This window comes from Cervus canadensis, chromosome 21 (assembly GCF_019320065.1).
Source record: "Cervus canadensis isolate Bull #8, Minnesota chromosome 21, ASM1932006v1, whole genome shotgun sequence".
Taxonomy (NCBI): Eukaryota; Metazoa; Chordata; class Mammalia; order Artiodactyla; family Cervidae; genus Cervus; species Cervus canadensis.
Window position 1 is genome coordinate 18,285,995 of NC_057406.1, and position 20,824 is coordinate 18,306,818.

General features: G+C 44.8%; 1 protein-coding gene across 2 annotated transcripts in view; it reads left to right on the top strand.

Annotated features, from left to right (window-relative positions):
• A2ML1 (alpha-2-macroglobulin like 1) overlaps nucleotides 1–20,824 on the top strand; it is a 45,833-nt gene that overhangs the window by 19,334 nt on the left and 5,675 nt on the right. For both annotated transcript variants that reach the window (XM_043440091.1, XM_043440092.1), the window contains exons 15-32: nucleotides 400–549; nucleotides 1,092–1,286; nucleotides 2,644–2,737; nucleotides 3,117–3,231; nucleotides 4,173–4,401; nucleotides 4,946–5,072; nucleotides 6,896–7,017; nucleotides 7,976–8,027; nucleotides 8,395–8,478; nucleotides 11,464–11,640; nucleotides 11,805–11,886; nucleotides 12,662–12,818; nucleotides 15,683–15,757; nucleotides 15,938–16,100; nucleotides 17,981–18,195; nucleotides 19,405–19,620; nucleotides 20,016–20,143; nucleotides 20,307–20,397. In XM_043440091.1, the coding sequence (XP_043296026.1) occupies nucleotides 400–549; nucleotides 1,092–1,286; nucleotides 2,644–2,737; nucleotides 3,117–3,231; nucleotides 4,173–4,401; nucleotides 4,946–5,072; nucleotides 6,896–7,017; nucleotides 7,976–8,027; nucleotides 8,395–8,478; nucleotides 11,464–11,640; nucleotides 11,805–11,886; nucleotides 12,662–12,818; nucleotides 15,683–15,757; nucleotides 15,938–16,100; nucleotides 17,981–18,195; nucleotides 19,405–19,620; nucleotides 20,016–20,143; nucleotides 20,307–20,397 (2,472 nt within the window). The remainder of the gene's footprint in view (nucleotides 1–399; nucleotides 550–1,091; nucleotides 1,287–2,643; nucleotides 2,738–3,116; nucleotides 3,232–4,172; nucleotides 4,402–4,945; nucleotides 5,073–6,895; nucleotides 7,018–7,975; nucleotides 8,028–8,394; nucleotides 8,479–11,463; nucleotides 11,641–11,804; nucleotides 11,887–12,661; nucleotides 12,819–15,682; nucleotides 15,758–15,937; nucleotides 16,101–17,980; nucleotides 18,196–19,404; nucleotides 19,621–20,015; nucleotides 20,144–20,306; nucleotides 20,398–20,824) is intronic.

A 20,824-nucleotide genomic window follows, 5' to 3' on the forward strand; every position in this document is an offset into this window, starting at 1 on the left:
CAACTGTATCACAAAACACTGCTTCTAAAGGGCAAGACTTTACAAAGAAAAATCAGTATAAAAGTGAAGGACTTGGGGGGAATTCCCTGGCAGTCCAGTGGTTGAGACCTCATCTTCCAATGCTGGGGGTTTGGGTTCAATCCCTGGTCAAGGAGTTAAGATCCCACATTCTTTATAGCCAAAAAAACCCAAAATATTAAACAGAAGCAATATTGTAACAAATTCAATAAAGACTTTAAAAATGATCCACATCAAAAAAAGAAAAAAAATGACAAAGCGACTCTAAAAAAAAAAGTGAAGGAGTGGGCTAGGGACCGCACTTAGGGCATATGGCTGATGGCTGTTTCTCCTCCTCTCCAGCCTGATCTGATCCCCATGTTGTCCTTTTCTCTTCCCCAGGTTTCCCTTGGCTTCTCACCTTCCCAGCAGCTTCCAGGAGCAGATGTGGACCTACAGCTGCGGGCAGCCCCTGGGTCCCTGTGTGCAGTCCGGGCTGTGGATGAGAGTGTCTTGCTGCTTAGACCAGAGAGCGAACTGAGCAATAGTTCGGTGAGTGGCCTGCTGACATGGCGAGAGGGGGTCGACAGAGAAGACAGACCGGCTGCATCAGGATAAGAGATGGTTTCCAGGGAGCAGGAAAGAGAGTCTCAGGGAAACAGTGCATCACACAAGGTGGAGGCAAAGCTGGTATGGACATGAAGGTAGAAATGATGATATGGGAAATTCCTGGAAATCCAGTGTTTAGGACTCAGGGCTTTCACTGCTAGGTCCCAGGTTCAATCCCTGGTCAGGGAACTAAGATCCTGCAAGCTGCTTGGCATGCCCCAGCCCCTGAGAAACACGATATGAGAAAGGCGTGGTTAATATGATCATAGGGATCAGTAAAGATGAAATAGGAGATAAGGATCAGATTATGAGAAAAGATGAACTAGAGGAAGGGGTTTAGGATGGAAGAAATTCTGGAGTAATGAGGACAAAGAATACAAGGACAGTAAACTGTGCCCACAGAATCTGAGAGAAGTGATTTCACTGTGTCAATATTTCATTTGCTTAAGAAAAAAAGATTAATTTCCTTTCCTGTCTTTTCTCAGGTCTATAGGATGTTCCCATTCTGGTACAGTCACTACCCCTATCAGGTGGCTGAATACGATGAGTGTCCAGGGTTTGACCGATGGAACTTTCCGCAGCCCCTCATTGAGCTAGTACCTGAGGAGCGTTGGAACAATCGTTTTGTCATGTGGAGGCCTTGGAGCTCTGAAGAAACAGACCTTTTCAGTCTTTTCCAGGTGGATGTTCTTACCCATTCTGTTCTCATAGAAACAATGGTGGTGGGTGGGGGAAAGGAAAGTCCCTATTGACAAAAGCATGTGGGCTCAGGTGGGCACTGACAGGGGCAAAATCTTGAAAGAAACTGGTGGGCAAGGAGCCTCTCTTGGTTCTTATGCTTGAAGAAGTTTCCCACGTGTGAGGCTATACACCTATCCTCTCTCTGGGGTCTGCAAACATTGACTTCCATGGGATCCATACAGAAGGAAACACACACACACACACACATACACACAAAGAAAGGTAGACCAGAAGTCTCCTACTATTATGAAAGATTTTGCATTTATTTTATTAGCAAAGGTTTGGGATGCTTTGGCCCATGTCTGGCCATTGGGTCTCTGAGGTCAGGAAGCAGGTCTTGTTCATCCTTTGTGTTCTCTCTAATACTTTATCCTTCAGTATATTTTTGAGCCTGATCCACTCAATATATTTTTATTGAATTAATCAAGCTGATATGGTCTCTGCCCTCAGAAAATTCATTTCAAATCAAATAATAAGGATACAGTGACTAATATTCAGGAGAAGTATTAAACATATCAAACAATGAAGTAAGTGGAATACTACTATTTAGCCAAAAAAAAGAAGGGAATCTTGTCACTTGCAACAACCTGGGTGGACCATGAGGACCTTATGCTAAGTGAAATAAGTCAGATGGAGAAAGACAAACATTGTATGATCTCACTTATATGTGGAATTTAAAAACAACAGTTATTTAGTTGCTCAGTCATGTCCAACTCTTTTATGACCCCATGGATTGCAGCCCACCAGGCTCTTCTGTCATGGGATTTCCCAGGCAAGAATGCTAAAGTGGGGTGCCATTTCCATCTCCAGGGTATCTTCCTGACCCAGGAATCAAACTCAAGGCTCCTGCCTTGCAGGTGGATTCTTTACCTCTGAGCCCCTGGGGAAGCCCAATGATATTGTGTAGCATACTTGAAAGTTGCTAAGAGAATAGATCTTAAAAGTCCTCATCACAAGTAAATAATTTTTTGTAATTATATATGGTGATGGATGTTAATTAGACTTATTGTGATGATCATTCTGCAAAAACGTATGCATATGTGTATATATACATATGCATAATACATACATATATATGTATATAAATACAATGAAATAAGTTTCATTGTGAGACTTTCATGCTGGCTGGAGTAGAAGTGAACCAGTCTTGGTGGTTGAGTATGGGTCTCACAATTAATAGGCAAAGAATGTGTTGGTTCAACCCTTTGAGGGTGAAATTTCTAGGCAGTAGCCCTTGTAGTAAGGGAGAGGACCCCCTCTAACACTTCATTCTCTGGTCCCTTTGGTGCCTATCAGAACGTGGGCCTGAAAATACTGTCCAATGCCAAAATCAAGAGGCCAATAGATTGCGGTCACCAGAATTTAGAACACAGCTTGATGAAGGCTGGAGGTAAGCTGCCTCTGATTCACTGAAATATTTAGAATCACAGAACTCTGAGAGCTCCCTCTTTGCCTCCTCTTCTTGCCCTGAGCCTCTAGCCAGGATGATAATGGATTGTGGGTTATAGATGCAGGTAGTTTCCCCAAGGATTTCACTCTCTATGGGGATGGCTTTTGAAGCCTGAAGTTCTTATCTATTCATTCTTTGACCAAACATCCCCACCTGTCACTTTCCCCAATAGCCTTGTGACCAGTCAGTTCCTCAGCGGTCCTTCCTCCTCATCTATGATTTGCATGTTCTCTGCTTCCCTCTGAATGTCTTGCTAGTAGTCCCTCTACTTTGACTTATCCTGTGACATAAGTCTTCTGCTTTTTCCCTTATTCCTTAGAGACGAATGATATTCGTACAACGGCTTTCAAGCCAGCTCCATTAGTTCAGCCAGAAGATTCTCAGGTTCGCCAGTACTTCCCAGAGACTTGGCTGTGGGATCTGTTTCCTGTTGGGTAAGTGATACCTCAAAGGTATAACAAGATTATATATACAGTGTGGAGTCAGGAGGGAACCCAGACTCAGATAATTTTTTAAAATTAATTAATTTGACTGTACTGGGTCTTAGTTGTGGCATGTGGGCCCTTTAGTTGCAACATGTGGGATCTAGTTCCTTGACCAGGAATCAAACCCAGTCCACCTGCATTGCGAGCTAGATTCTTAGCCACTGAACCACCAGGGAAATCCCAGACTCAAATAATTTCTAATGAACCTAAGTTTCAAGCCAGAGAATAGCAAGGAAAGATAAGAAAACCTTCTTAAATGAACAATGCAAAGAAATGGAGGAAAGCAATAGAATGGGAAAGACTAGAGATCTCCTCAAGAAAATTAGAGATACCAAGGGAACATTTCATGCAAAGATGGGCTCAATAAAGGACAGAAAGAGCGAGGACCTAACAGAAGCAGAAGAGCTTAAGCAGAGGTGGCAAGAATACACAGAAGTCTCAAGCCAAGAAGGTTTAATGGAAATATGAGAATGTTTTTCTTTCCCTGGTTTCTTAAACAATAGTATACAATCATTCAAAACAAATCCACACATCTTCACATTTGCACAGTGCAGACAGGGCAGGGCCACACCAACAGAAAGGCACATCTTGATGTTAGTTTAGTTTGTGCTCACTCCTTTCCTGCTTGTTCTGACAAACCATAAGGATGCGTATTCTCACAGATTCGGAGGGCACTGGGCTGTCTTACAGATATGTTTACACACATACTGCCTCCCCCAATCCTCAGACACACACTTTTCCCATACTTGTACAGCCTTACTTGAAGACTCACACTCTGAGATTCACTTAGGCCTCCAGTCCAGTTGCTTTCCCCTCACCCCCATGCACAAGAGCAACAAAATAGTCACTTCTGCAGGCGAATTTATAGGTGAATTCTTGCGTCCTCACAGCTACTCGGGGGAGGAGTCTGTCCACATCACGATTCCTGACACCATCACCACGTGGAAGGCCATGACTTTTTGCACCTCCCAGTCCAAGGGTTTCGGCCTCTCACCCACTGTTGGAGTGACTGCCTTCAAGCCGTTCTTTGTTGATCTGACGCTCCCATACTCAGTGGTTCGAGGTGAATCCTTCCGTCTGACTGCCACCATCTTCAATTACCTGAAGAAGTGCATCAGGGTAAGAGCTGGGGATGTAGGAAGCAGGTATCAAGCCCCTACACTAGAGGCATATGCATCTCCCCAGAGAAAAAGATGAGACATCAGTGTCTTGGCCCTCCCGTCTTCCCGACCTTCTGTGCATTGTCTGCTTTACTCATATCCTTTATTATTTTTTAAAACTTATTTTAGTTAATTGATTTATTGTGGCTGTGCTGGGTCTTTGTTCCCACTTGGGCTCTCTCTGGGAGGCTTTCTCTAGTTGCAGTGAGTGGGGGCTACTCTTCACAGTGGTGCGCGAGCTGCTCATTGTGGTGGCCTCTCTCGTTTCGGAGCACAGGCTCCATGCGGGTTTTAGTAGTTGCAGCATGCGGGCTCAGTGGGTGTGGCCCCCGGGCTCTAGAGCACAGGTTTTTGGTACATGAGCTTAGTGGCCCCTTGGCACGTGGGATCTCCTCAGACTAGCGATCGAATCTGTATCTGTTGCATTGGCAGGTGGATTCTTAACTGCTGGACCACCAGGGAAGTCCTACTCACATCCTTTATCTTTCAAATATCCTCTTCAGGTTCAGACTAACCTGGCTAAGTCAGAGGAGTACCGGGTAGAATCGCAGACAGGCCCTCAGGCCTCGACCTGTCTGTGTGCTGACGAAGCAAAATCCTATCACTGGAACATCACGGCTGTCAAACTGGGTAAGAGCCGGACGTGGCCGGTAGGCAAGGAGAGCATAGAGGTTAGGAATGCTGTCCTTTCCTCTACTACATTTGCTTTCTTTTCTCCTTCCTCTTCTGTATATTTGCCTCTATTTTTCGCCCTCTTAAGTCTAGGTTATAAATAAATGAGCAAATATTCTTTGATAGACGACTCCAAATTATCCACATCGGACTATTTCAAGTGTGAAAGGGTGAGCTTTTAAAATGTACACAAAGGACTTCCCTGGTGGTCCAGTGGGTAAGGCTCCACACTCCCAGTGACCAAGTTCAATCCCTGGTCCGGGAACTAGATCGCACATGCTGCAGCTAAGAGTTCACAGGTCACAACTAAAAAAATATCCCGTGTGTCCCGCCTGTCACAATGAAGAAGATCAAAGATCACAGGTGCAGCAACTAAGACCCAGTGCAACCAAATAAATAAATATTTAAAAAAATATATTTATGGCAGGACAAGGAATATAGTTTCATGTTACTAGTCAGACACTAACTATGGGCCAGGCATTATCCTAATTGTGTTACATGAATTAACTCATTTAATCATCACAATATGGGCTTTCCTCACGGTGCAATGGTAAAGAATCCACCTGCCAGTGCAGGAGACACAAGAGACCCAAGTTCTATCCCTGGGTTGGGAAGATCCCCTGGAGAAGGAAATGGCAACCCACTCTAGTATTCTTGCCTGAAAAATTCCATGGACAGAGGAGCCTGGTGGACTATAGTCCATGGGATCCCAAAGAGTTGACTGGTCGCATGCACATGTGGACACACACACCCCGACACCCACACCCCCCCACACACACAATCATCACAATAATCCTTTCAGATGTCATTTGCTCTCAGATTAAATCCTTGCAACTCAAACTGTAATATTTGGATGAATTAGTGATCTACTGCTGCTTAACAAAGTACCCTAAAATTTAGCAGCCTCAAAGAATATTTATTACCACAGTTTCTGTAGGTCAGTGATTGGTATGGTTTAGCTGGGTGCCTCTTGCTCAATGCCTCTCATGAAGTTCAGCCAGGGCTGTGTTCTCCTCCAAAGATTTGCCCAGGAGAGAACTTATGTCTACGGTCATTCAAGAGCCTCTGATCCTCGTGGGCTGTTAGAGTGAAGGCTGCAGTTCTTGGCTTCAGGTGTTGGTTGGTGCCTCCCTCTGTTTCCTAACCCATGACTCTTCCCACCAGACTGCCTCCTGACATGACAACTGGCTTCCTCCTCAGTGAGTGTCTCAATGGGAAAAGGGAACCCAAGACAGAGCTACAGTCTTTTTTTGGCTGTGCTAGATCTTCATTGCAGCTTGCGGACTAAGTTGCTCTGCAGCATGTGGGAACTGAGTTCTCCAACCAGGGATCGAACCCACATCTCCTGCACTGGAAGGTGGATTCACAACCACCGGATCGCCAAGGAAGTCCCTGCGGTCTTTTTTAAATCAGTCTCAGAAGTGACATCTCAGTGCTTCTGCTCTATCCTCTTCTTTAGAAGCAAATCACTAAACCTAGCCCACAAGCAAGGGGACTAGATGACACAGGAGTGTAAATATCAAGATACAGGAGTTGTCAGGGCCCCTTTGAGACCACCTACCACACTAGACCAGCATCAGTGACTCCTGGAAGCTTGTTGGAACTGCAGACTGTGGGCCCCACCCCAGATCCACTGACGCAGAGCTCTTATTGTAACAAGCCAGAGCCTCAGGCGACTGGCATGCATCAAGTTTAAGAAGCAACAGTCTAGTGGGGAAGAGACCTCATTGGTACCTGTGCTAATGGGGCCAATATCTTCCTTTCCCCCCTTCTCTTCTCAGGCCATGTAAACTTCACTATCAGCACGAAGATTCTGGACAGCAATGAACTCTGTGGGGGCCAGAAGGCATTTGTTCCCCTAAAGGGTGGGAGTGACACACTCATCAAACCAGTTCTGGTCAAGGTGAGTTTTCCGGAGGTCTAGCTTCGGAGGCAAAGGCAGCTACCAAGGGAGGGATGTTCAGCGTGTGTCCGACCGCATCAGTGAGTCTGTTGCAGTATTCTAAGTCCAGCTGTCATTAGGTAGCTCACCTTTATCCTTCCCTGAGCCATTTCTGCTCTTAAATACTTGCTAAACCCATACCAATGGCCTATGAAAGTGTCTAATACAGCACCTGTCCTTTTTTTTTTTTTTAAAGAAAGAAATGGAAAATTTTATTCAAGCCAGATTTGAGAATTATACCCTGGGAAGAGCTTCTCAGAAAGCCCTGAGAACTGTCCCGCACTTTGGAAGTGAAGGCACAGTTGCATGAGTTTTCTTTGAGACAGAAGACTATATATCAAATGATACATTATTGACAATTTACATAATCTGGATATAAGGGTCATCATAGTGGCTCCTGTGACCCCTTATAAGATTAAGAAGGAATGTTATCTTTTTTAAAAAAATTGGAGTATAATTGCTTTATAACGTTGCGTTAGTTTCTGCTGTAAGGCAACAGGAATCAGCTGTGTGTATACATACATCCCCTCCCTCCTACTCCTCCCTCCCACCCCTCTGATACCTGGTACTTTGGAGACACTCAATGAATGTTTGTTTCTCTATGAAAATCCCTGATGTCAGCATTAGCTGTGTTGTGTCACCTTGAATTCCATTGTCCATCCTGTCTCCTAGAAGTGTCCCAAACTTGTCTTTAGCTCTAGCCCAGAAAGAGTCTTACTGAGAGGCCCCTCCCTGGGTTGAAAAGGAGTCCTTCTGAAAGTCAAAGAGAAGCTCTATTCTCTCCAGTTGTGAGTGAAGCCCTCGGGGCACAAGCAGGGCCTCTTCTTCCCATTTCCCTTCCCTTTCCTATCCCTCCAGGGCCACCTGCCCTGATACTCCTCTGGTTGTTCTCACCCATCCTTGTCTCTTTTCCCGTCAGCCGGAAGGAGTCCTTGTGGAGAAGACACACAGCTCACTGCTGTGCCCGAAAGGTGGGTGAACATAGACAGGGGTTGATATGAGATTTCCCTTAGCAACAGATTTTCTTAGGCAAAAGGAGGAATCTACAGGACAAGAGAAAAATAGGAGAGTCTAGGGGTACCATTCCCAGGGGAACCAACTGGCAGAGAGGCAGGAAAAGAAGAGAAATCGTACAGCGCAGTATGGTGCTGGCTGGAATTTATTTTTAGCAAAGACCGCTATGAATAGTAATAAAAAAAAAAAAATCTACCTCCAACCCACAGAAAGCAGTGGTTACAGGAAACCCTGGGTGATGGCAAGTTTTTTCTATGGTTTGGGCTCAAGAAGCCCCACTACTTCCACCTTTCTCGTGTTTTACCCTTTCTCTGCCCCTCACAGGAAAAGTGGCTTCAGAATCCATCTCCCTGGAGGTCCCTCAGGATGTTGTTCCTGATTCAGCCAAGGCTTATGTCACTGTTCTGGGTAAGCAACCAGAGATTCTTGGCTCAAAAAGGAAAAAGTGGGGCCAGCAGCTATCAAGGTGTGGTGTGAGTTGAAGCCTATGGATCCATGTGAAGGAAGGTGTGGTAGACTAGAAGAGACAAAGGAAGAAGAGCTTATTTTACAAACTGGTCACATACAGCCTATGCAGTACGGATGGGATTATATAGACATATACCTGGTTAAAAACAGAAATGAGGGACTTCCCCAGTGGTCCAGTGGTTAAGACAACATGCATCCACTGCAGGGGGCCTGGGTTTGATCCCTGGCCAGGGAACTAAGATCCCACATGCCACAAGCCAGGACCCAAAAAATAGAGAAACAAAGACAAAAAACAGAAAAGAGACTGGGCAAGAGGAAGTTAAAACTCATTAAGTTTTATATGTATTTAGGTTTAGGTCTATAAATTGGGTAGAAGGGAGACAAAATGTTTGTGGTAGCCATTTAAAATTAGAACTTTATCCATTTGAATATAATTTTGGAAAGATTCAACCATGTTTAAAAGGATATTGCCACTTCTTTGGGCAAGGAGAGGGAGCAAGTAGGAAAACATGAGCTTGAACATTGTAAAATTGTATCAAACTGGTTTAGGATCTCCATTATTAAATGGATCTCCATTTAATAGCCATGTGACTTTGGATAAGTTAGTGAATGATTTTGGTCCCTCTTTTCCCTTATGTAAGACAGGGATAATAACCTACCTCTCAGGATCGGTGTAAAGAATAAGTATAACATAATATAAAGTTCCCAGCACAGTATCTAGCACATAGTAGAAGGCTGTGTGTGTTATTCTTTCTTTACTCTTACCCCCTACCCAGATCCCTTCCAGGTTAAAATGTCCGTTTTGTCTGTGTTTGATTCTGGTATAGCACTCACCTTCCTGAATTATAACTCACTATTTTTCTGTGTCTTCCACACTGCATTGAGGACTCCTTGAGGATAAGAGCCATGTCTATTTATTTACTTAAAATTTTTTATTATTTATTTTTTGGCTGCCCTGGGTCCTTCTTCCTGCACGAGCTTTCTCTTACTCTCTAGCTGTAGCGCACAGGCTTCTCAGTGTGGTGGATTCTCTTGTTGCGGAACGCGGGCTCTAGGGTGCCCAGCTTCAGTAGTTGTGGTGCATGGGTTTAGTGGCCCCAAGGCATGTGGAATCTTCCCAGATCAGGGGGATCAATTCCCTACATTGGGAGGTGGATTCTTTTTTTTTTTTTAATTGGAGGATAATTGCTTTACAACATTGTGTTGGTTTCTGCCATACAACAGTGTCAATCAGTCATAACTAGACATAGGTCCCCTCCCTCTTAAACCTCCCTCCCACCTCCTTTCCCATCCTACCGCTCTAGATTGTCAGAGCACCTGCTTGAGCTCCCTGTGTTATAAATCAACTTCCCACTAGCTCTCTATTTTACATATGGTAATATATATGTTTCAATGGCAGGAGGATTCTTAACCACTGGACCACCAGGGAAGTCCCAAGGGCCATGTCTTTTTCATTTTTGTTCTTAGAGCAGTTCTTGCAGTTGACATTCAGGACATATTTATACATTCAAATTGAGCTCAATGACTAAAATGAAGATGTTCATGAATCACTTACATCAGGCTTCCTGGCTTGTGAAGTATATGGAGGAGTCAGGAAATTTAATGTGGAAAAGCGTGCCAGGAGGGTGTGTGTGTCTGAGTGAGACGTGGTGATTTGAAGGGTGATGTAGTTATATGCAATGGAGGCAGGTTTTGTTACATCTCTCATCAGCGTTTTAAAGCCTTGCACTCCTTCAGGTGGCCTATGTACCTGTCTGTGTATTCCAGTACCTTGTACAAAGCTAATATTATAGTACTATGTTATAATTGCTTATAATAAATTAGAATAGTGACATAGGGACTTCCCTGGTGGTCCAACAGCCAAGACTCAGAGCTCCCAATGTAGGGGACCCAAGTTTGGTCCCTGGTCAGGGAACTAGATCCCATATGCTGTAAGTAAAAGTTCACATGCTGCAACTAAAGATCCTGAATGCTGCAACTGAGACCCAGAGCAGAAAAATAAATAAGTAAATATTAATATTAAAAAAAAAAAGAATTGTGGGACTTCCCTGGTGGTCCAGTGGGTAAGAATCCACCTTCAAAGCAGGGAAAGTGAAACGTGAAAGTAAAAGTTGCTCAGTCATGTGTGACCCCATGGACTATACAGTCAGGCCAGAATACTGGAGTGGGTAGCCTTTCCCTTCTCCAGGGTATCTTCCCAACCCAGGAATGGAACCCAGGTCTCCTGCATTGTAGGCAGATTCTTTACCAGTTGAGCCATAAGGAAAGCCCAAAAATACTGGAGTGGGTAGCCTCCCCTTCTCCAGGGGATCTTCCTGACCCAGGAATCGAACCGGGGTCTCCTGCATGCAGGCAGATTCTTTACCAACTGAGCTATCAGGGAATGTGGGTTCAATCCCTGGTCAGGGAACTAAAATCCCACATGTCTCTGGGCAACTAAGCCCACATGCCACAACCAAAGCATAGCAAAAAAAAAGAAAGGAAACCCAAAAAAAGCCAAAACAAAAGAATTGCAGTGTATTGTAATTGCTTGCCCCACTGACTATGGACTCTTTGAGGTGGAGACTGTTGTCCCTGGGGTCACAGAGTAAGGACTCACAAAATGGTAAATAATATGTGTTCACTGGGGTGCTTCTCAAGTGGTGCTAGTGGTAAAGAACCCGCCTGCCAGGGCTGGAGACATAAGAGATGTGGGGTCCATCCATGGGTAGGGAAGATCCCCTAGAGGAGGGCATGGCAACCCACTGCAGTATTCTTGCCTGGAAAAATCCCATGAACAGAGGAGCCTGGTGGGCTACAGTCGATGGGTTCTCAAAGAGTCAGACACAACTGAAGCGACTTGGCACACACATATTAGTTGAATGATAACTCTTCAGGGTTCCTGCTTCTCCCACCACCTTCTCTCCCTCTCCTTTTGGACCCCAGGAGACATCATGGGCACAGCCCTGCAGAACCTGGACAAGCTGGTTCAGATGCCAACCGGCTGTGGGGAGCAGAACATGGTCTACTTTGCGCCTATCATTTACGTCCTGCAGTACCTGGAGAAGACGGAGCTGCTGACGGAGGAAATCTCGTCTCGAGCGGTGGGCTTCCTGAAGCTGGGTGAGTTGGCTCACCCTTTCTTCTTGGACACTTGCTTTGGGGCCTATGGTTGGGTTATTAAGACATAGGGAAGTTCCGTGTCTGAAGTGTCCCTTATCCTTGCAAGCCATGGGAGTGTTATTTGAAGTTGTTGCTGTCCTCTAAAACCACATCTGGCTTCCCAGGGTACCAGGGGGAACTGATGTACAAACACAGTAATGGCTCCTACAGCGCCTTTGGGGAGCAAGATGGAAATGGAAACACATGGTAATGTTGCCCAATTCCCAGTGAGTTCTGCTCCCCAGAGCATAATTCCAGAACCCTCTGGAATTATTCCTCTACCCTCCCCTTCACCCCATTCTTGCTTTCTATCCTCTACCACTTAAACATATTTTTAAAATAAATTTTACTTTTTTATTTATGGCCATGTTGGGTTTTTGTCGCTCTGTGGGCTTTCTCTAGTTTGGGTGTGTGGGTTTTCTCTTGTTGTGGTGTGTGGGTTTCTCTTATGAAGCACAGGCTCTAGGTGTGGGCTCAGCAGTTGTGGTACGTGGGTCTTAGTTGCACTGTGGCATGTGGAATCTTCCCGGACCAGGGATGGAACCCGTGTCCCCTGCATTGGCAGGTGGATTCTTATCTGCTGTGCCATCAGGGAAGTCCTCCTCTACCACTTTAATACTATTTATTTCAGCCTTGTGTATGGTCAAACCCCTTACCCTTCTCCCTGATCTTGCACCTACCAGTTCTTGTCCCCATGAAGGCCAAGTAAGGCCTCCCTTTTCCAGGCTTCCTATGGCATTATGTTTCCTCAACTCCTCTTCTGGAACCACACACCAGAACAAACTGTGGAACTATCGCACACTCGGGAGGAGGAAATGGCAACTCAGTCCAATATTCTTGCCTGGAGAATCCCACAGACAGTGGAGGCTGGTGGGCTATAGTCCATGGGGTGGCAAAGAGTCGGACACGACTGAAGCGACTTAACATTGAACCCTCACCTAGAAATCTGCCTTAATGTAGATTTCCCTCTGTACCCATGTAGGCTGACAGCCTTTGTCACCAAATGCTTTGGCCAGGCTCGGCAATTCATCTTCATTGACGACAAGAACATCCAGGATGCTCTTAGGTGGATGGCAGGAAACCAGCTCTCCAGTGGCTGCTACGACAACGTGGGACGGCTCCTTCACACAGCTATGAAGGTGCGGCCCTGCCCAGGGGCCTGGAGTCCCTGAGAAGAATTTGACCTCTGATTGCACAGAATCAAGAGAGTGCTGGCCCTGGGTTTGGTTCTTTAGGTCTCTGGCCTGGCTAAGGGGTGACCTTGGTCAATATTCTTAGCCAGTCTGAGCCTGAGCTTCCACGTCTGTAAAATGAGAATATGTACTAGGACATGGTTCTCGAAGTGCAGTCCCCAGGTTCAGCAGCACCCGAGAACTTGTTTGAAATGTTAATTCCAGCTCTCACCCCCAGACCTAGTCAGAGGAACTCTGGGGGGTGTGGGTCAGCATTTGTATTTTAACGTAGCCCTCTGGGTGATTCAAATACTTGCTGAAGTTTGAGGACCATTGGACTAGAAGGTCTCTGAGCATTTTACTAACTCCCTAGGTTTGAAGCAAAGCCATTTGCTCTGGTGGGGATTCCTAAACAGCGCAGTGCCTTTTTTTTTTTTTCCTTTTAAAAATAACTTTGCTATTTAAAAAAAGCAATTATTTGTTTATTTTGGCTGGGCTTGATTTTTGCTGTAGCACAGGCTCAGTAGTCGCTATGCACAGGCTTAGTTGCCCCAGGGTATGTGGGATCTTAGTTACCCAAGCAGGGATCAAACTCACATCCACTGCATTGGAAGACAGATACTTAACCACTGGACCACCAGAGAAGTCCCCAACCCAGTGTTTATTGTAAGGTGGTCTACTCTCTGCCAGAGACTACGTACTCCATTTATTTGATGTTTAATGTTTGTTGTTGTTTAGTTGCTTAGTCGTGTCTGACTCTTTACGACCCCATGGACTGCAACCCTGCCAGGCTCCTCCATCCATGGGATTACCCATGGGTTGCCATTTCCTTTTCCGGGGGATCTTTCTGACCCAGGGATTGAACCCGTGTCTCTTGCATCTCCTGTTTTAAGCAGGCAGATTCTTTACCACTGAGCCACCTGGGGAGCCCATTTAATGTTTACAACAAATCAATAGGCTAAATCCTAGCATGGGGCTTCCCAGGTGGCTCAGTGGGTAAAGACTCCACCTGTGGCGCAGGAGATGTGAGTTTGATTCCTGGGTTGGGAGGATCCCCTGGAGAGCATGGCAACCCACTCTAGTATTCGTGTCTAGAGAGTCTCATGGACAGAGGAATCTGGCGGGGCATAGTCCGTAGAGTCACAAAGTGTTGGACACAACTGAAGCAGCTGAGCACGCACGCACAAGTCCTGGCATGCCATTTTAAGTCCATTTTACAGATGAAGAAACGAGGCGCAGGGGTTACGTAAAGCACCCGAGGTGATTGTTTGTGGGAGCGGGACTGCCATTTGAACCCCAGCAGTTGGACTCCAGGGGCATTGCTTTCCTCCATGCACTGCACTGCCTGACCCTCCCAACACAGGGTGAGGTGCTGGGGTATGAGCAGCTCTTGTTCAATTCAGAACAGACCCAGTGAAAGAAAGACTGAACCAACTTTCCTGGAGGAATCATTATTGCTATTCCAGGCCCTGGATTAAAAATCTTGAGTGTTGAAAACAAAATCTCTGTATGATTCATTAGTATTCCTTATGTAAGGTCCTTGCAGTGTCCCCCATGTGTATAGTACAAGCCTGGATGTGACTAGAACAAGATTCTAGAGGTTTTTCCTCCTCCCGTCTTACCAGAGCTGGCCAGTCTGTCAAGAAACACATTATTTGTCTTGTCAAGTTTGGTGGTTTGGTCCTTAGCGGGAGCTCTGGACTTAAACTCCTTGGGCTCAAAACCCAGCCCTTCAGCTTATTAGTTGTGTATTCTTGAACAAACTATTTCACCTTTTTAAATGTTTGTTCTTTTATCTATTAAACAAAGAGCATAACTTAGATTACATATTTTTTTAAAGAAAAGACTAATATTCTTCAGTGAAAGTCATTAATCAAGGACAGATGTCACCTAATGTCTCCTGGAGAAGACGCTGGGCTTTTTTTCACTTGAGGGGAACATTCATCTGGGGAAGGCTCAGATTCAGTAAAAATCTGAGAATAAGAAATTTTCTTCTTATCCCCTGCTCCCTTCTTGTTTAAAAAAAAAAATCTGTTATGCTTCCTAACCCCTTCTCTTGGGTTTCCTAAATACCCACTCAGAGCTGAAGACCTCATGTTACTCCTTGAAGGTTACTTGAAGGTCACTGTTGAAGGCTGTGCATCATTGAAGTCCCTCCAGTCCTCTTCCCCACCCCCACCCACTGTCTGTCCTGGAGTCTTGAGGTCCAGTCAGCCTGTGGAAAGGAGCACTTTTTTATTTTCTTAATTCAAAAATTGAGGCGTGGAATGGGGTGGGAGGTGGGAGAGAGGTTCAAGAGGGAGGGAACATATGTATACCTATGACTGATTCATGTTGGTGTATGGCAGAAACTAGCACAATATTGTTAAGCAATTATCCTTCAGGTAAAAAATAATAATAAATAAAAAATTTTGTTTCAATTGGAAGATAATTGCTTTCCAATGTTGTATTAGCTTTTACTGTACAACAGTGTGAATTAGGCATGTGAGTATATATGTCCCCTCCCTCTTGAGCCTTCCTTCTACCTCCCTCCCGCCCCTCCCACCCCCATCTCACCCCTTTAGGTCATCACAGAGCACAGAGCTGAGCTCCCTGTGCTATATAGCAGCTTCCCGCTAGCTATGTATTTTACACAAACTAGTGTATTATATGTCAATGCTACTCTCCCAATTCATGCTACCCTTCCCCCATCCCTGTGTCCACATGTCTGTTCCCTGCATCTGCTAATGCATCTGTTCAGAGGGGACGCCTTTTTGTAGTTTGTAGTTTGCACACAGTTCTTGCGCTTGCTGGCTGTGGCCCTGACTTCCTGTCTCCCTGTCTCCCTCCAGGGTGGAGTTGATGATGAGGTCTCCTTGACTGCCTACATCACGGCTGCATTGTTGGAGATGGGCAAGACCACAGATGTGAGTTTCTCTAGCTCCTCCCCTTGACACTCTTCGGATCATGCCTATTTCTAGAGAAAGTTACCTGGTTTTGTTCTTCTCCAGCCTTTTAAACTCAAAAGAGGGGATGGTGACTTCCTTATCACTTACACTTTTTAAAGGAATGCCTTCTAAATTCAGTTCTTTATCTTTACTTTTCAGGACCCAATGGTGAGACAGGGGTTGCAGTGTCTCAAGAGTTCTGTTTCCTCTACCACCAACCTGTACACACAGGCCCTCCTTGCTTATACGTACTCTCTGGCTGGGGACATGTACGTCAGAAACATTCTTCTTGAAAAGCTAGATCAACAGGCTATCGTCTCAGGTATGTTGGCCATGTTAGCTTTTGCTTTGTTTTTTGCCACATTGCATGGTATGCAGAACTTCCTAGAACAGGGATCAAAACCACTGGGCTGCCAGGGAAGTCCTTTTTATTTTATGTCATGATGTGTGGCTAGCAGGATCTTAGTTCCCTGAACAGGGATCAAACCCAGGTCTACAACGGTGAAAGCTCTGGGTCCTAACCACCGGACTCCCAGGGAAGTCCCAGTTTTTTTGAAATTGTGAAAAGATGTGAAAAATTTCCCTAGTCTCCATAGTCCCACATATGTTCAGTTCTAGGATTCATTTTAGTAAAAGTTAAGTCATGAAATCACTACTAAGAGTTTTGTGGGAAAACCCCTGAAAGTCCTCAAAGGGCATGTTATATTTTTAACATGAAGAGAAAATAGATGGTAGAAGCCGGTCAGAAAACGTACTGGCATTGGAGAATCCCCAGTTTAACAGTTCTTTGGTGTAAAGCCACTGAGGCTGATGGGGTAAAATGAACTTAGAGATTTCTTGAGGTCCTTCTCAAACTTTGGATGTATTTAAGAATAATTTGCAATATTCTGGGAATTTCCTATTGGTCCAGTGGCTAAGACTCAGCACTTTTACTACTCTAAGATCCCTAAGGTCCTGCAAACCCTGTGGCATGGCCAAAAAAAAATTAGATATTCTAACAGATCTTGTAAATAAAATATTAATGCATTTTATTTACCTAGCTCTTTATTTAAAATTATACTTCCAGGCAGAAATTTAATCTCAGCCTTCATGTATACAAATGTCATTGCTGAACTGTCCTCTCATCAGGGCTGTGGGTAGGTTTTTGGCCTGTGTATAAACAACTCCAGTCCTGGAATGGGGGTCTCAGACAGTGGGCGAAGTTATACCTGCTCAGGTATATATCAACTTAATGTGATCATCTCTTCCTCATTACATTGCATTGTAGGCTCACATGTTTTCTTTTGTTCTTCCACTTAGATTGCCTCCTTTGGGCTATGTATTTATTATCTCTGAACTTATATATTTATATTAAAAATTTATTTTTTGGTTGTGTCAGGTATTAGTTGCGGTATGCAGGATTTTTCATTGAGGCTCAAGGACTCTCTAGTTGCAATGTGGGCTTAGTTTCTCTGTGGCATGTGGGACCTTAGTTCCCTGACCATGGATCGAATCTTTGTCCCCTGCGTTGCAAGGCATATTCATAACAACTGGACCACCAGGGAAGTCCCTAAACTTATATTTAATAAGGCTTCTAGCTTCCACTCTTCTCATTTCCACTTGCTGTTATCTTCAAGTTACCATCGTGGCTGTCATAGAGATGGGATTTGACCTCATAATCTGTTTGCTTGCTCTCATTAGCATTTCTTCTATGGTTTCTCAGCATTTTTATACATATTCTGCCATACGTTATCATTGCTGGAGGCATTTATTGATGCTCCCAGCTTTACCCAAGGGAATTTATGTGTGGGTGTACACACATGCACACACATACACAAATTCTTGCGTATACATTATGGCCAATAAGTCAGAAGATTTGAGAAATATTTTTTTCTGACTGATGATTAATTTTTGGTTGCTACTTTCTCTGATTTGGGGCTTCCCAGGTGGCTCAGCTGTGAAGAATCCACCTGCCAATGAAAGAGACGCGGTCGATCCCTGGGTGGGGAAGATCCCCTCGAAAAGGAAGTGGCAACCCATTACAGTATTCTTGCCTGCAGAATTCCATGGACAGAGGAGCCTGGTGGGCTACAGTCCATGTCAGACATGAGTCAGACATGACTGAAGCAACTTGGCACACTTGGTGCACACACGTTTACAAAATGAAAATGGGAAAGTCATTTCCTTCCAAGACTTCCCCAATCATGTGTTTTTTTTCTACAGGAGAGTCCATTCACTGGAGCCGGAAACCTGCTTCAACTTCAGATGTCAGCCCTTGGTCTCAGCCTGAGGCTGTAGATGTGGAACTCACGGCCTATGTATTACTGACCTTGCTTAGCAAAGATGACCTGACTCAAAAGGAGCTAAGCAAGGCCACCGGCATAGTGGCTTGGTTGACCAAGCAGCAAAATGCATATGGGGGCTTCTCTTCCACTCAGGTAAATAACTTGTTCTTCTGCCATTTATCAGGCAGGATTGGATCCCACATGGAGAGAGATGAAAAATGATCACCCTTACCCTCTAGGTCTGGGGACTAATCATTCTACAGCAAGGGAGAAAAATCATGTTTGAAAAAGACATAGAAGGATTCATAAAATTAGGTCATATGAGCACATAAATAGTACTATACATATTTAAGTCTTACTTTGTAGAGTACGAAACATCACAAGATTCATGTTTTACATGTAAAGAGGACATGTATAATTGTGGCTAAATTTACATAGTCACAAATTGGAAAGCCAGTTATGGGGTCTGTAAGCATAAAGGCACGACTTTATGGGCATACCTCCTTCTTCTATTTCAGGTATGGGAAATCTGGTAAGACATAGTCTTTAAAAAGTTTACAATCTAAAAGGAAAGCTAGGAAAACTTGTATATACTACAAAGTAGGATCTGTCTTATTCCCAGATGATGAAAAGATTATCACATGGCATAATGGCTAAGGGGCTTCCCATGTGGCTCAGATGGTAAAGAATTTGCCTGCAGTGCAGGAGTCTGGGACTCAATCTCTGGGTCGTGAAGATCCTCTGAAGAAGGGAATGGCAACCCACTCCAGTATTCTTGCATATACTTACCTTGCCTGGAGAATCTCATGGACAGAGGAGCCTAGTGGGCTTGAGTCCATGGGGTGGCAAAGAGTCAGACATCACTGAATGACTAACAAACACATGCACAATGGCTAAGAAGGCTTGTCCTTCAAGGATGGCTTTTCCAAGGATCCCCTGATACCCTGTGTCACAGAAGATCTTTATGCAGTTAAATAACTTGGAAGAACATGCAATTTTTAGGGCTATCAAGCTACTGCTGTTTCCTTCCCAAATAAGGAGACTGCAAAACAGATATTAGACAATGATCCCCTCACTCCTAATAATAACCTGTTCTGAAGCTAGGCTTCATTGCTGAGTATGAACATATGAAATTAAGCCTAACAACCTATGATGTCTGATAATAACTTGATGGTGATTTTCTATGCAGGTAAGAAGTGATTTCTATGTGAGCTTTCCCAGCATGGCTGAATGTGGGTCTTAGAGTCTTAGAGAAGGTATCATTCACTTTAGCAAACACTAATCAGGTGTCTAGGCTTGAGGGTTGTTGGAAGTTACTTCCGGTGGCTCACAAAACAGTAAGTATATGCCTATTGTTCTCAGGACACCGTGGTGGCTCTCCAAGCTCTGGCCAAGTATGCCACCGCTGCCTATGTGAGGTCGGAGGAAGTCAACCTGGCAGTGAAATCCACTCAGAATTTCCAGCACACCTTCAATGTTCAAGCTGCCAACCGTTTGGTGTTTCAGCAGGAGATGTTGCCCCATATCCCTGGGGTGTACACCTTGGAGGCCTCAGGCCAGGGCTGTGTTTATGCGCAGGTAAGCAGAGCTTTGGGCTTCCCAGGTGCCTCAGTGGTAAACTATCCACCTGAAATGCAAGAGACATGGGTTCAATCCCTGGGTCGGGAAGATCCCCAGAAGAAGGGAATGGCAACCCACTTCACTATTCTTGCCTGGAAAATCTCACAGACAGGGAAGCCTGGTGGGCGACAGTCCATGGGGTCAGAGTCAGGCACAACTGAGCGACTAAACAGCAACAGCAAAGCTGAGCTCCCACAGGACTAGCGTGAGTTGGGGAGGAGAGTCCGAGAGTATCTCAACCTCCAGCAGACCCTTCTCTATCTTATTTGTAAGGAAAGTCATTCAAACCATACAATGTTTAAAATTCTCCCCAACTCTGATTTATCCAACTGTTTTTTGTTTCGTCAAACTAGACGGTGCTGAGATATAATATCCTCCCTCCGAAAACTGTGGAGGCCTTTAGTCTTAGTGTGAAAACAAAGAGTACTCAGTGTAAGCAACACATTTCACTTGGATCCTTGGTGCTGACGATCCAAACCAGGTGAGGAGAGCAGAGAGGGGTTGGGGGGCATCTAGGATGGGGTGGCTGAGCTGGAGTGTGTATGGACGTGCGTCTGTGTATGTGTGTGTGTATACTGTGAACGCACAGGGTGCTGAGAGGGAAGACAATGGGCTGACACAGGTTTGCTTCTTTCTGCCCTCAGTTATGTGGGGAGTCGCAGCTCTTCCAATATGGCTATTGTGGAGGTCAAGATGCTTTCCGGATTCAGTCCTGTGGAGGGCACCAATCAGTTAGTAAGTTGCTTCTGTTTTCTAGTTTTGAAGGAGGACTAATGATCATAGCTTTTAATTATCATTAAAAAGCTGGTGAGTTGGGCATGATGATTTATACATGCAACTAACTCATGATTATAGTTTCTAAATGGGCTACAAAGATGCATCGAGTATATGAGATTGAGGGCAGGTGGAGAAGAGGGCAACAGAGGATGAGATGGTTGGATGGCATTGTCAACTCAATGAACATGAGTTTGAGAAAGCTCCTGGAGATGGTGAAGGAGAGGGAAGCCTGGCGTGCTGCAGTCCACGGGATTGCAAAGAGTCATACACGACTGAGTGACTGAACATAAACAGATCAGTCTTGGAGCCAGTTACTGTCTTGGTTCCTTTTTCTTACGTTTTTCCATGTTAAGAAAACATATATTGCTTTTGTAACCATGGCAGA